Genomic DNA, 14,066 nt, shown 5'->3' with positions numbered 1-14,066 from the left:
TATTGTGGGTATCCTGATCGCAGTACTCACCCTGTCCCCATATTTGTTCCTCTTCATGAGCATCTGCTGCAGCGTCCTCAGGACTCGGATGCACAGCTTCTCCTCGCTCTCCATCAGGTCCTTAGTGTGCTGGACCAGCCTGGCGAAACACAGCAAGAACCCATCAGTTCCTTCTGCACCCTGAGCCATCCCATCCTCTGCCTCCACCTTCTCCTCCTTCCTCCCGTGGGTTCACACACATCCCACCGCCACACATAGGGGACAGCAGAGGAGGGACTGACCCTTCCCAGCTGGATGCTGGTATTAGAGGCGGCTGTGAGGCTACCCCCACCCCACCCCCTTACTTGGACAGGAAGCCCCCGCTCTCGCAGCGCTGGTAGGCATCGGTCCCCTCCATAAAGAGCAGCTCCGGGCGGTGCAGAACATCCACCAGGACAGACACTTCAGCTTCCACCAGGGGTTTGAACCGTTCCTCCAGGGCGTTGATGATGTCCTACAAAGCATGACACCATCAGGGTTGAGCCCAGTCCTTGTGTGCACCTGCTAGGCCAGACTGGGCCCACGAGGCACTGGCCTGTGATGGGAATGGGACAGAGCTGCACCGGCTTGCGGGAACTCCTGGATGGATCAGGCCCTAAGTTTGGAGAGGGTAAACCGACTGCCTCCTCCTTTCGGAGGCTGCTGCATGCAGGCTCCTCTGCAAGACGGCACACGGGGGGCAAAGCCACAGGGTCCGCATCCTCTCTGGCCCTTTGGAAGTGAGGGGCAGTCAGGAGAGGACAGGGACTGCACCGTGCCTGGGTGCAGGCGTGGCCTGCGTGAAAGAGCTGGTGGCAGTCTCAGCCGACAGGACCAGAATCAAATGGGCTAGACAGGCTGACCCAGAGGGAGGTCCCTGCAGCTTAGGGGCGTGGGCAGGAGGCACCGCTGCTGTTCGAATCTATCGGGAGTCCCCAGTACCATTAGTGCCTCAACCCCAGGGAGCCAGGGGCTGATTTCACAGGGAGCCAGGACCACCCCCTGCCCCCAGGAAAGGGCTCCCCCCAGCCCACACCTGCAGCTTCTCAATGATGTTTTTGTAGTCCCACTGGTTGGGTGTGGCCAAGCCGCGGGGGAAGGTCCGTGTGGCTGTCTTATAGCTGGAAGCACTCCGCTGCAAGGCGCTAATGGAGCTGCTGTTCAGCAGGGAGCTGACGTGGGCATCGAGGTCCATGGGCAACGCGATGGAGCGGCTCTTGGCTGAAAGCAGAACAGGCTCAGCTGGAGCACGGAGGGCAGAGCTCTGTGCCACACCGCCCGCTGTGCGGTGGATCCAGACATGCACTGGCTTGGGCTGCTCTGCAGGCCGAGTGCCTGGCACGCCCAGTGCTATTAGGTTGGTCGTTACCCTAACCAGGAGCAAAGCAACCTGTGCTGTTGCTTCCCCAGGTCAGTTCAGTGCTCAGCCCACATCCTGCATCCATATGACCCCCAATCTCGAATACATTGATTCCCCCATCCCCCTGAGAAGGAAGGGAAATAGCATTGCCCTCCTTAGGCACAGAGAGATTAAATAACATGTCCAAAAATCACGTTCAATTCCCAGCTCCCCACATCCCAGCCCAGCACCTTTGCCACTAAACCAGCCTCTCCCCTCTGTGATCCATCAGCATTTACAGCCCTCCTCAAGAGTTAGACAGCAGCTGACAGGATGAGGGTCAAAGAATTAAGGGAAACCGGCATAAGTTCCAGCTTTATTTCAGGCCCCATCAGCAGCTGGAAATACCAGGAATCTCCTGAGACATTCTGGTCTCCTTAGGTTCCCAGCCCATGTTAAATGGGCCCAAGAGAACTAGATGAGAAGCCAACTTTTAGAGGGTGTTCTCCAAGCCACACCTCTGTGTTTTTAGAGGCTGGTAATTAGACATGCAGCCTCAGGCCCAGGAAGCACCTGCCAGATCTTGCCCAGCTCCTGCTTGGCCAGCTGCCTGGTACATGCAGTCAGAGCGGGATGGAGTCTCCAGATCAATGGAGTTGCCTCCCAACACTGCCTTACTCTGGTATATACCCTACCTCCATCACATCAGCCCCAGCAGCTAAACCCCTGAACCCCTCTGTCCCGAGCACTGAGCGATCGCCGCATGGTCCCCTTAGCACCTTACCAACCATGGCCAGGGTACGGATACAGGCCTCCACCGAAGTCTTGTGGTGCTGCTGTAGCCAGGGGCACTCCAGGAGCCTCATGGTGGACTGGAGGAGCTGCACGACAATAGTCTGGTGGGTCTGCAAAAGACGGGAGGCAGGTCCTTATCTGGGGCCATGGTGTGTGCTCTTATCAGACCCATCACTGCTGCTGGTGCTTCTTACAGGCCCTTGCTAAGGGGAGAGTGGCTGGCCGGTCAGCGAGGGCACTAACTGATGACACTTCTCCCTCTATCTTGTTAGGATTCAGGGTTAACCTCCTGGCCAAGTCCAGCCTCAGAGCAAGGCTGTTTTGGTTCCCAGGGCCCTTACGCAGCCTGCCTCCTCTTTCAGTTCACACTTGGGTCTCCCTGAGCTCTGCTTTGAGTTTGAGGGACTGCTTCAGTTGCTGAGTTTGACCAGGTTTCAGTTCACTCCCCCAGAAATCTTAGTATGGGTGGGACCTTAGCCATCAACACAACCCAGTCAGGGGTCTGCCCTCTGTGAGACCCCTTCGGCCCCACTGAGCTCTGCCCCTCAATACCACCCCAAGCTCTGCTGCCCATCCCACAAATTCCACCAGCCCTACCAGCCTCTGCCCCCTTTGCCCTCCCTCGGCTTGTTTCTAAGTTTCCTGAGCTTCTCTGCACACCAGGCCTGTGTCTCAGGTAGGGAAGGAAACCCCTCAGCAGGTTTCTGAGCTGGTTTCTGGGTCTCCCAGCCCACTTCAGGGCGGGGATCCTCCCCACATCAGTGCTCCTGACACTCTAGGAGGAGGATCTGGCCAGACCCCTGCCACACTCGGCCACTGTAGGCTGGGGCGGATTTGGCTCTATGATCCAGAGACAGCCATCCCTGATGGCAACAGAAGAGGTGAGATCCTCGGGCTGATGCTGAGGGTCATTAACTCTTGAGCCATCTGCAACTTCCAGGTTACAGATGGCACCTCTCTTGGCTGGGCCCCTCAGCCTATTGCTGTGCTCAATTCTGAAAAGGCCCCTAGTCACCTGCAAGGAAGTGCTGTTCTCCGAGAAGGGGGAGCTGAAGAAGGCATTGATGGTGTCCAGCACCACAGTGAGCACGTACTTCTCCAGGACGGGGTCCGTCAGACGCTTCTCTCGCTTCTTACACATCTGCAGGGAAGGAGACACTGGGAGCACACACTGGTACAAGTGCAACACCGACATGCACACACCCAGTAGAGCTGGGGGCACCCAGGCAGCAGAGGGCATCTTGAGGGGCACTCCCTACCCAGCACCTGCTCCCTGGGCTCCCAGAGGCAAGCTGTGCCCTGCAGAAGGCTCTGTACTGCTGCAGAGTGGATGTGTCAGCCCCCAGTCCTGATGGCACAGCAGGGACAGTATGGTGTGAAGCAGCTCCTTGTTACGCAGAACACAGGTGCCACGGAGCACTGTCCCAGACATGTCCATCCTGCTCCCAGTGCTACAGCATGCTGGGCTCTAGCTATCTCCAGCTCCTTGGACGACTCCTCTCACCATGGGACCCAGCCTGCACCGCTGCTTCTAGGTTGCTGAGAAAGCTAGTGGAGCATCCAGCGACTTTCATCTCCTGATGTCCACCCTCCCAAGGGAGAACAGTCAGGAGGAGTCTCCACCCCATTCCCCACCCCAGGATCCACTCCAGGCCCCATCCCTCACTGTGGCCATGTCGAGGGTGAAGTTCTCAAAGAGAGTCCAGATGTGGTTGCTGGTGTAGATCTCTTTCATTTCCACCTCGGTGTCCACGTAGCAGTGGTTGACGAAGTTCACGTAGGCCATCTTCACCTGCAGGGGCAGAGTGGGACGGGCCGAGGGGAGGAGGGGGGAATTCAGTCTCTACACAAGGCCATGGAGGGCAGCAAGGCAAACACAGCCCCCAGTGGTACAATCAGCCTCTCTGCTGCCCCCTGCCCTTCGAACGACGACTGCCCCCCGAGGGACGGAGGGGCACAAGAGGGCTTCAACTCAAAGCACTGCAGCTGAATACCCACACGACCTTAGTGGCAGGAGCTCTGATCTCCCCAGCACAAATCCCGCTTTCCACCAGCCAAGAGGTGGACAAACCACAAGTCAGACCCCCTTCACCATCCTGCCTCGTCCTCCCTCCTTGTGTGTGTTTCTCGCTCCCTCCTTTTGTTCTCTTGCTTTCCCTCCTCCACTAGCACAGCATTCCTCCCGCTTCCTCATACCACCATTAGGAGGCCTCAGTCTCCTGCTTCCACCTCCTCTTGTCTCTCGCCACCAGTCCCTTCTCTCTCCAATGCACCCATGGCTATGAGTTCCCCCTGCCTATCTCCCCGGCTCTATGAGTTGATGGCAGTGCCGCTCCCCCCAGCCCCCAGTACCTCGGTGATGCAGTCCTCGTGCGTCACCACCCGCACAATGTCCTCCAGTGGCAGCAGGGACGTGCACTTGATCTCTGTGTAGACGTTCTTGCCCTCGGCGCAGGCGGCCAGCAGGTCCACCAAGGAGATGTGGTACATGAGAGGGCTGTTCTCCTCCACCCCTTCCCGGGCCGCTGTCATCATCTCCAGCATGGTGGCCAGTGACGCCTTGTCATTGTAGAAGACCACCACGTCATCCCCTGCATTGGTGAGCTGTGGGGAAGGAGCAAAGGTCATGGATCCGTGGCAGAGGGGATGGAAAAGCCTTGCAAGGCAACAGCCAGCTCCCCCATAAACACAGCCACAAAGGGGACACTGAGGGATTAAAGGACAGTACATTTACAATGGAAATAGGGCATTTTCCAACACAGAACAGAAAATCCCAACCTTTGGAACTCTCTGCTGCAAGACATTACTAAGGCAAGCAGCTTAAAAACAGACTAGGTGTTAAGGCAAGTATTCTGAAAGACTGCCACTGACTTTGGGAGCCCAACATGAGACATGTTAGGCCTGATTTTCAAAGGTGAAAATTCAGCTGCGTGACCCGGCCCCCGCAATGATGGAAATGGTGCAAGCAACAACTGTGAGCGTGGGTGTTACCATGGTTTCAGATGTAGTGCGGACAGAGCCTTCTACGGGTAAGAACAGCATCTGTTCAGGCTAGGGTGAAATTATAAGGGTTCTTGTCCCGCTTTTTACTTCTCTGCCAAAGGATGGTGCTTTCAAGAGCGCAGTGCCCCCTAGCAACCAGCTGGGGCCCTGGGATCAGCAAAGGCACCTGCTGAGCCCCCACCCTGCTCCCCGAGACAGCCCTGCTTCTCTGACTGGGTCTGTCTATATACCTCAACCCTCCCCTCCTTCCACACTAAGGGGAGGGGGCTCTCACCTCCGTCATGATCATGTCCTGGCACTTCTTGACATACTTGCCCTCCGCCTTGATGATGCTATGCAGGAAGTCAAGGTACTGTACGTGGCGGCCGTGCGTGGCCAGGCAGTGGACAAAGTGCTGCAGGACCGTCTCATTAATCTCTGAGCACAGCTGGTAGTTGTTCAGGAAGATGTGTTGCATTGTCTCGGCCTCCAGGAGCTGCCGAGGAGCAAGCAGCACCTGCGTGAGGCTGTGGAGCTGCGCAGAGCCCCCAAATGCCCAGGTACACTCCCAGCTCCCCCTGCCCCCCCATTTTCTCTCCTTCTTGCAGGTATGTCTCCTCCCTTCTGTATCTCTTCCTCCTTTGCCCATGCTCTCCAAACACCACCCCCCCTCTCCTGGACCACTACTCCCCTACCCACCCGCTGGGCCTTCACAGCCCTTAGCCCAAGAAACTCCCCCAACAATCCTGCAGGGTTGGTTAGAACTTTCCTCATCCCCTGTTCTGTGAGGGGGTGCTTTGCCACCCTCTAGCAATCTCCACATTTATTTGTTGGCTTTTCCATCAGCTTTCCTAGCATCTGAGCCTCCCAGACATTAGTGACTTAGCCTCACAAAACCCATTAGGCAGGGATGCATCCCCAGCCCCATTTCACAGGTGGGGAAACTCAGACACGGGGCGGTGAAGTGACTTGCCCAAGTTCATACAGCAAGTGACGGGCTGAGCCACGAATTGAATCCAGGTTTCTAAGCTCCACTCTAGTGCCTTTATCGCAAGACCACCCTTCTAGAGAGCAAGCACTATCACGTGAAATGTTAGTGAACTATCCAGGACTGGCCAGCTGGGTAGAGGGACCAGGGTGGCCTAGATGACCTACCAGAATTGGTCTCTTCCATCTCTACTGTCTATGAATCCCCATCTATCCCCCAGGCCACTCCTTTAGTCCCATGTTGAGCTCTCCCAGGGGAGCCCCCTCCTCTCTTACCCCAGGGGTAAGGAACAAGTTGAGATGTTTGTGCAGAAGGGCCTGGTTTCCTTGGTTCCCAGCGCAAAACTTCTGTAGGAACTGGTGGGTGTATTTCAGAATCTCCAGCATCTTTGCATCACCCTGAGCAAAGGGGGAACACAGAAGAACGTGAGTTCTTGGGGGAGGAGCCTGAGGAATTCCACCCAGGAGACATCCTAAGCCATGAGAAGCACAATGACACCCCTCCCAAAATGGTATTTCCTAGGGTTACATTGTGGCATATCAAAGAACAAATCAATCGGGTTCGATGGCACCGAGAAGGTTTCTGCATCCGCAGCTGGATCAAGAAAGAAATCTCACCCACTGGGCTCTATTGTGCAGACAGGTGTATTGGACCTGTGCTGAGGCACGGTGCTGTAGATGGCTCCTCGGTCCATTCCTGTCTGGTAAAGCTGACGTTATGCCATAGGACACTGTATTGCACTTAGAAGACCTCTCGAGGTCCCTTCCAGTCCTACGATTCAATAATCGGTGATTCCCATATACAGACCTTTCCCCACAACACACTTTGCAAGGGTGGGTAAGAGTTTTGTGTTCCCATTTTACAGAGAAGGGCACTGAGGCCTGGGGACATGAAGTGACTTGCTCAGGGTTGTGCAGTGAGTCAGTGGCCAAACTGAGAAGAGAACCCTGGAGTCCCAGCAGCTAGTTTACTGCTCTAGCTACTAGACATGCTGCCTCCGGGCATCCAGTATGTAGGAAATCACTGGCAAACCCAAAGCAGCATAGACCGAGTGACTGACCCCTGCCCTGAGATATTCCAGCGGCTTGAACGTGCACTGGGGCTGCTGCCTTCAACTCCCATCCATCCCATCCCATCCCCGCCCTGCTTCCCACTCTCCCACCTTCTCGTAGGGGATCTGGAGCAGATCCAGCATCACTTTGTGGGCGTCCATGTTCTTCATCAGGCGTTGCTGCTTCTTGCGTACCTGCTCACCCACCCCGCACATTTTATTGAGCCGCTCCAGGATCTGGAGAGGGAACCCCACCCCCAAAGCAAAAAAGAAGAATGAGCGTTAGAACACACATGGCAGAAAGCAGCCCTACGCTGGCCCCAGTGAGGCCGGCATGTGTGAACAGGCCCATCCTAGTCCTGAATTCTAGGGTTAGGACCCTGGGTGCTCTCTAGCCAAGCTACCAGAGTGACAGCCTGTCTGGGAACATGCTGCCTCAGGCCACTTGCAGATCCATTCCATCCCCCAAGAGATCAAAGGCATGTTTCTTCTCCTGTCACCTCCTCTGAGCCCAGCTTCCACAAGAGGGAGGCCAGCCTTGGCTGACTGAGTATGCTGGTCTCAGCTTCCCTGGTGTAAAACCAGAGCCAGTCCACTGAGCACAGTGGCATCATGCTGCATTTACATCGGCGTCCCTGAGAATCCAGCCCATGATCCTCCAGGTTGCCAAATGGAAGGTGTCACATTAGGTATGGGCAGCTGCAATCTCACTTTTCCCCCTGCACCAACATCTGCAGCCCCACCTGGCAGGCTGCACAGCCAGGCCCTGCCTCGCATTCATGACCCTTCAAGAAGGAAAAGATTAGGATGTCACCCCACCAGCAATTACGACCCTGGCTGCAGAACGTCAGCTGCGATTGTCCTGGAAGCCCTGCAAAATGTTGGGTTAAGTCCCTTCCAGGCTTACGCACTTAAAGTCATTGGGCTGCATGGGTGAGACAGAGGGGAGAACAGGCCCTTTGTGTCCAACTACACAAGGGAGAGTCAATTCCATAGCGCAACTCACCAAGCAGAACAGCAAAAATTAGCACAGAGCCTCAATCAACTGAGAAACCCTCACGTCCAGCAACTTGAGTCTGGTGTCTGATTCACAAATCCCTGCATCCTTCCTAGTGCAGAGTGTGAGCCCTGGGTCTCATTCATAAATCCTTGTGTTCTTCCTAATGCAGAGTGACAGTCCTGTGTGTCATTCACAAATCCTCACCTCTCTCTCCTAGAACAAGTCCTGCCTTTTACTTTTATTGTACAGGGTTGATAACTTCATAGGGCTCCCCCTGCAGTAAGTTTTGAAGTGTAAGCCCGAGTCTCGCATGTCTTTGCATGCAAGCTGCCAGCTCCACCCCTAACTTCTCAATGGTGCAAGACGCCATATGTAACACCATGAAGACAACTCCAGTCCAACGTTCCCTGCTGACCTGGCTAGCTCAGGCTGTCCCACTGCACAGCTGGCTGGTGCTATGTCATGTTACCAGAGACAATATTAGCTGTTACTTACCCCTTTGACTATCTTGTAATTCTCGCTGCTCTTCTCTTCAGGGGTACTGACCTCCTCATCTGCAGTGTGCTACAAAGGGAAGGAAAGAGAGGAACGTCTCTCAGTACAAAAAGAGACACCCCAATAATAAAGAGGGATTTCAGTTATCCCATGTGGACTGAGTACAGGGCACCTAGGGTGACCAGATAGCAAGTGTGAAAAATCGGGATGGGGGCAGGGGGTAATAGGAACCTATATAAGAAAAAGACCCAAAAATCAGGATTGTCTCTATAAAATTGGGACATCTGGTCACCCTAATGGCACCTCAGGATGGGATAGAATTTCTAGTCACCATTAATGACTGCTTCTTGGAGCAGCTAGTCCTGGAACCCACAAGGGGAGAGGCAATTCTCGATTTAGTCCCAAGTGGAACACGGGATCTGGACCAAGAAGCAAATATCGCTGAACTGCTTGGTAATAATCGCGACCAGAATGTAATTAAATTTAACATTCCTGTAGGGGGTAAAATACCAAAGAACTCCATCACAGTAGCATTTAACTTCAAAAAGGGGAACTACACTAAAAAGAGGAAGTTAGTTAAATGGAAATTACAGAGAAGAGTCACAGGAGTGAAATGCCTGCAAGCTGAATGGAAACTATTTAAAAACACCATAACAGAGGCGCAAACTAAATGTATACCTCAAATTAAAAAAAGAGGACCAAAAACAAAATGGCACCCTGGCTAAACAACAGAGTAAAAGAGGCAGTTGAGGCAAAAAGATATTCTCTAAAAATTGAAAATCAAATCCTACTGAGGAATATAGAAAGGAGCTGGCGTGTCAAGTGTAAAAATATAATTTAGCAGGCCAAAAAAAACATTTGAAGAGGAAATAGCAACAGACACAAAAGCTACCAGCAAGAAAATGTTTAAATACATCAGAAGCAGGAACCCTGCCAGACAATGGGCCCCCTGGATGATCGAAGTGCTAAAGGAGCACTCAAGGAAGACAATGCTGTTGTGGAGAACTAAATTAATTTTTAGCATCTGAATTCACTGAAGAGGATGTGGAGGAGATTCCCACATCTGATCCATTCTTCTTAGGTAACAAACCTGAGGAACTGTCCCAGATTGAGTTATCTATAGAAGAGGTATTGGAACAAATCGATAAATTAAGAATAATGTCACGCTAATTTTTATAAAAGTCTCCAGAGGCAAACCTGGCAATTACAGGCCAATAAGCCTAACTTCAGTACCAGGCAAATTGATTGAAACTACAGTAGAGAACAGACCCAGAGATAAACACAATATGTTGGGGAAGAGTCAACTCAGCTTCTGTAAAGGGAAATCATCCCTCACTAGTCTATTAGAATTCTTTGAGAGTGTCATCAAGCACGTGGACAAGAGTGATCCAGTTGCTACGGGGTACTTGCACTTTCAGCAAATCTCTGACAAGGTTCCACACCTGCCAGTTTCCCCAGCAGCAGCTGCCTTACTGCACTGAATGCCTCACTAACACCCATCTCTGGCATGCCTGATACAGGGGGCTGAACCCAGAGGCCACTGAGAAGCAATATCCTTCAGTCACTGGCCTGAGTTGGATTTGAACCAATGATACAGAGGTGTCTGTATCCAGCCCCTCCCCTGCAATCTGGAGAGCTGCTCAGGTTCTTACCTCTTTCTTCTCCTTCTTGGGCCCTTCCCCTGCATCCTCCTCCTTGGGGCTACCCTTCTTGTCCACCCAGAGTTCAGATTTCTCCACCATCATGCGCAGCTTGTCAAGCTCAGACTTTATCACCTTGTAGTTCTCAACATCCTGGGCCGAGATCAAGAGCTGGACCTGCAACGCGAAGAGAACCTCAGCCCCTTCAGCTCACTGAGGAACCGGTGTGCAATGAAAAACCAAGCATGGGTGTCCATTTGCCTTCTCCTCACTCAGCTCTCTGCTTCCCCCACTTCAGTCCAGAAGGCACAGGGGTGGCTGTGGCTGACACAGCTGATTAGAAGCTACTTTTATAGCACTATCAGGCCTGGGAGTGATTCTGTTACCCAACCCTGAGCATCCGCCTCCCACGGATGAGGATCTCAAGACCACTTAGACTCGTTTCCTGCAGGGCATGGCAAGAATCTGCAGCCTCCCTGCTAGAGCAGTTTAAGGAGGGAACCGCACCAATGGGACTTCCTTAGCTGGCACAGATCTGGGCATTCCATCAAGCACCTTTTCTTGGTGCCAAACGCTGTGGACATGCACCAGCTAGCAGCTAGACTGACCTCACTCGCTCATTTCACACCACATTCAGATGGACTCGACCTTTGCTCACTGCCATCCTGGCTGGATTTAGACTCACACCTAGTGTTACCTATTTACAACCCCCTCAGCCAACTGCACCCCAGGTGTTGGCCAGGACTTGAGAGAGGATCTGGGACATCCGGGCTGCTCCCCAGCAGTGTTACCTGTTTAAAGGTGTGCAGCACCTCCTGCCTCTGGCTAAAGTGTTTGAAGAGGAGCTGGAGGGAGCCGGAGACAAGTGGGGGATAGTTGTGCATCGTCAGGTGGATCAGCACACGGAGAAACATCCTCCCTCCTTCATCATCCACCTCTAACATGCTGCTCGACTTCCTGAAGCCAAGGGGAAAGACCACAATGTGAGAACAATCAATAAGGACTCCCTCAGGCTTTGTGCTGGCCCTGCACTCCTTATGGCTGATAAGGGTTCCTGGTAGCCTTTATGGTAGCCCCAGGCCACCCACATTCTCTGCTCCCTGTGGCTTTCAGCCTCCAGCAATCCACCTCTTCATAGGAGAGCAGCACTTATCTACAGCGAATAGCAAAGGACAGATTAATTTTCCACTGGAAAGAAGGGACTGAGGCACTTACCCGACCCCAAACATGGCCTCTGCCAGCTCGCCTATCCTCTCCAGGTTCATCGCTGCATCTGAAAAGAGAGAAAGCAAAGGGACCATCAGCAGGGAGTTCGACACCCTCCCTGTACCAATGGAAGGTGACAACGAATCCAGGGGAGGCAGAAACTCCTAGGGAAACAGTCTCAACTCCCAATCCAGGGAGGGGAACGAGGTTTCCTGCCCTGCTGAACTCCGAATGGACTAGGCTATCTCTAGGTCGTCACAAGGCTGTTCATCAGCATGGTACCTGAGCATGCACCACAGTATCCACAGATTCTTTACCTCCCCTGCCTTTAAGCACCTTCCTCGGTAGTTCTACGGTGAGCCACTGGCCACTGCTACATGCACACACGTCCTGCTGCTATTTCATTGGGGGGATGGAGCATATGGGAAGCGGGGAGGGAGGAGTCACCACCTTTACCCTTGGGCTTACAGGGAACAGCTTATAACAACAGAAGGGGAGTGGGGAGAAAATAGGCAAAAGGAAAGAGAAGCCAGGGAAGGAGAATGCAGACTTTTATTATTGAGCTCATATTAGGTACCACGCCTTAGAAACACCAGAGTGAAAGTGTCTGTGCCCCTAATTTCCTTCAACCTCCAATTCCTCCAAGCAAAAGCCTCCCAAACCACTACTGGGCCTTGGCACCAAACAATCAATAGTTCCAACCCAGTGTGTTCAGTGCAGCACGTATTCCTCTCCATCTGCTAAGAGAGTTTATCAGAGCCATATAGTGCTATTCAGGGTGTTCCCAATAATGAGCTGGTATTTAACATGTCATATGTGGCCCTTTAAATCTAATCTGCACTAGAGACTGGCACTGCTGGTAGAGAGCAAAAGAGATGGAGAGACAGTTACTTGTGGAGTCGAAGGCTGGAGCTGTCCCGTCGGCGCTGCTGTCCTGCATGGGGTAGACCTCTATGAACTCCTTCTTGAAGACAGAGAGCAGGTAGGAGATCCTGTAGTCCAGCCGCACGTTCAGGATGAACTGGGGAGCAGTATGGGCAGAAGGAGTGTAGAAGTGAATCCCCCACCATGGAAACCGCCCTCTTCACACTGCTGCAGCTTCCCAGCCCCCACTCCCCATCTTCCCCTCTGACCACCCCAGCCCTGCATTAACCAGAGGCCAGCGGCACTGGTCCATAGCAGAAGTCCACGGGAACCTGCAGCTTCCTTATTTCATTTGTTCCCTCCCTCTGAGCTTCATGCACCAGCTTTTCGACCACCATGGGCGCCCACCTTCAAGATCTCCAAGATCTTCAGCTTGGTCTCCATCACAACGATGTTTTCGTTCTCTATGGTCCTCTCCCGGTCCGTGGGCTCAGAGGCCGCCACGGTGCTGAGGCTTGGGCCACTGAAGATGGACTGCTTCCGGCTCAGGACCATGGTGGACATCATCTGGCCAACACCCTGGATGGACTTCCGCACGTTCTTCCCTAGGGAAGCACCCGCGGTTGGCAGGAGGCTAATGTGTGAGGCCAGCTTTAATACACTGAGGGGGCTAGAGCTGGGTTTCTAAGTCCCTCTTGAGGCTGGCATAAGAGCCCACCCAAACTTCCACCAACTTGGAAACTGCTTTAATTTTATTGGAGGATAAATGGGGAGGCTGATTATTCATCTGGCGTGTCCTTCCATTTCTTTCTTACTATTGCTGGCCAAATTCCGAGCTCCTGCCCGACAACCTGAGAGGGGTCAAGCTCTTGCTAACCCCTGTCTCTCAGGCTTGGTCTATACTACAGAGTTAGGTCAACATAAGGCTTGATGTCAGTGTCTACACTACAGCCTTGCTCCCACCAATGTACGTGCCCTACTACACCAACATCACAACTCCATCTCCACGAGAGGCCTAGGGCTTATGTCGATGAAGTTAGGGTGACCTTACATTGGCTGTTGGCTGTCATTCTTGTCAATTTCACTGCCATGACATTGACAAGAAAGCCAGCTCCCCACTTCCCAGCGGGTCTCTGCTCCAAGCCAGGCTGCCACCCAGGCTCCCAGCTTTGGCTGCCGCCTGGGCTCCCCATTGCCCGCTGGGAGCCCTACTGCCCACCACAGTCCTGGCTCCTGGCTCCCCACTGGGAGCACGGCATCTGACCGGGCTCCAAGTGCGAATCTATCCATTGGAGGCGGGAAGCCCCGTGCGACTTCCCTGCTGCTCCCAGCTGTGAGTGCAGAGGCGAGAAGCTCCAGGTAGCTGCCCCCCCTCTTCCAGATGGGAGCACTTCCAGAGACAGTCAGGCCCACCAGTTTCAGTTGAGGTCATCAATGAACTGAGACAGTTCAGAAAAGCAGATGCTTACAGGCCAGCCATGGAGCCTTACCTGCCATATCCTCATTGTACATGGTCTGCATCATGAGCTGAGGATTCTGGACACAGTCTATGATACCCAGCAGAGTCCGTGTTAGGCGCAGCAGCTCACTGAAGCTGTAGAAGCCAAAGTAGATGAGGTTGTGGGCGAGACTGACCACCTGCAGGAAGGACAGAAAGACTCCAGATCTCTCCCACACCCCATGAGCAG

At 53.4% G+C, this 14,066-nt stretch overlaps 1 protein-coding gene across 2 annotated transcripts in view; it reads right to left on the bottom strand.

Annotated features, from left to right (window-relative positions):
* Nucleotides 1-14,066, bottom strand: part of ITPR3 (inositol 1,4,5-trisphosphate receptor type 3) — an 84,620-nt gene that overhangs the window by 19,963 nt on the left and 50,591 nt on the right. For both annotated transcript variants that reach the window (XM_032768604.2, XM_032768613.2), the window contains 17 exons: nt 13,869-14,016; nt 12,787-12,983; nt 12,406-12,535; nt 11,524-11,581; nt 11,100-11,265; nt 10,321-10,485; nt 8,669-8,737; nt 7,285-7,410; nt 6,398-6,520; nt 5,430-5,630; nt 4,505-4,756; nt 3,819-3,944; nt 3,168-3,293; nt 2,142-2,262; nt 1,055-1,239; nt 345-493; nt 31-139 (listed from right to left, as the gene is read on the bottom strand). In XM_032768604.2, coding sequence (XP_032624495.1) covers nt 31-139; nt 345-493; nt 1,055-1,239; nt 2,142-2,262; nt 3,168-3,293; nt 3,819-3,944; nt 4,505-4,756; nt 5,430-5,630; nt 6,398-6,520; nt 7,285-7,410; nt 8,669-8,737; nt 10,321-10,485; nt 11,100-11,265; nt 11,524-11,581; nt 12,406-12,535; nt 12,787-12,983; nt 13,869-14,016 — 2,451 coding nt within the window. The remainder of the gene's footprint in view (nt 1-30; nt 140-344; nt 494-1,054; nt 1,240-2,141; nt 2,263-3,167; nt 3,294-3,818; nt 3,945-4,504; nt 4,757-5,429; nt 5,631-6,397; nt 6,521-7,284; nt 7,411-8,668; nt 8,738-10,320; nt 10,486-11,099; nt 11,266-11,523; nt 11,582-12,405; nt 12,536-12,786; nt 12,984-13,868; nt 14,017-14,066) is intronic.

Source organism: Chelonoidis abingdonii, chromosome 4 (genome assembly GCF_003597395.2).
Source record: "Chelonoidis abingdonii isolate Lonesome George chromosome 4, CheloAbing_2.0, whole genome shotgun sequence".
NCBI lineage: Eukaryota > Metazoa > Chordata > Testudines > Testudinidae > Chelonoidis > Chelonoidis abingdonii.
The sequence above is the reverse complement of the archived record's forward strand: the minus strand, read 5'-3'. Positions and strand labels throughout refer to the sequence as shown.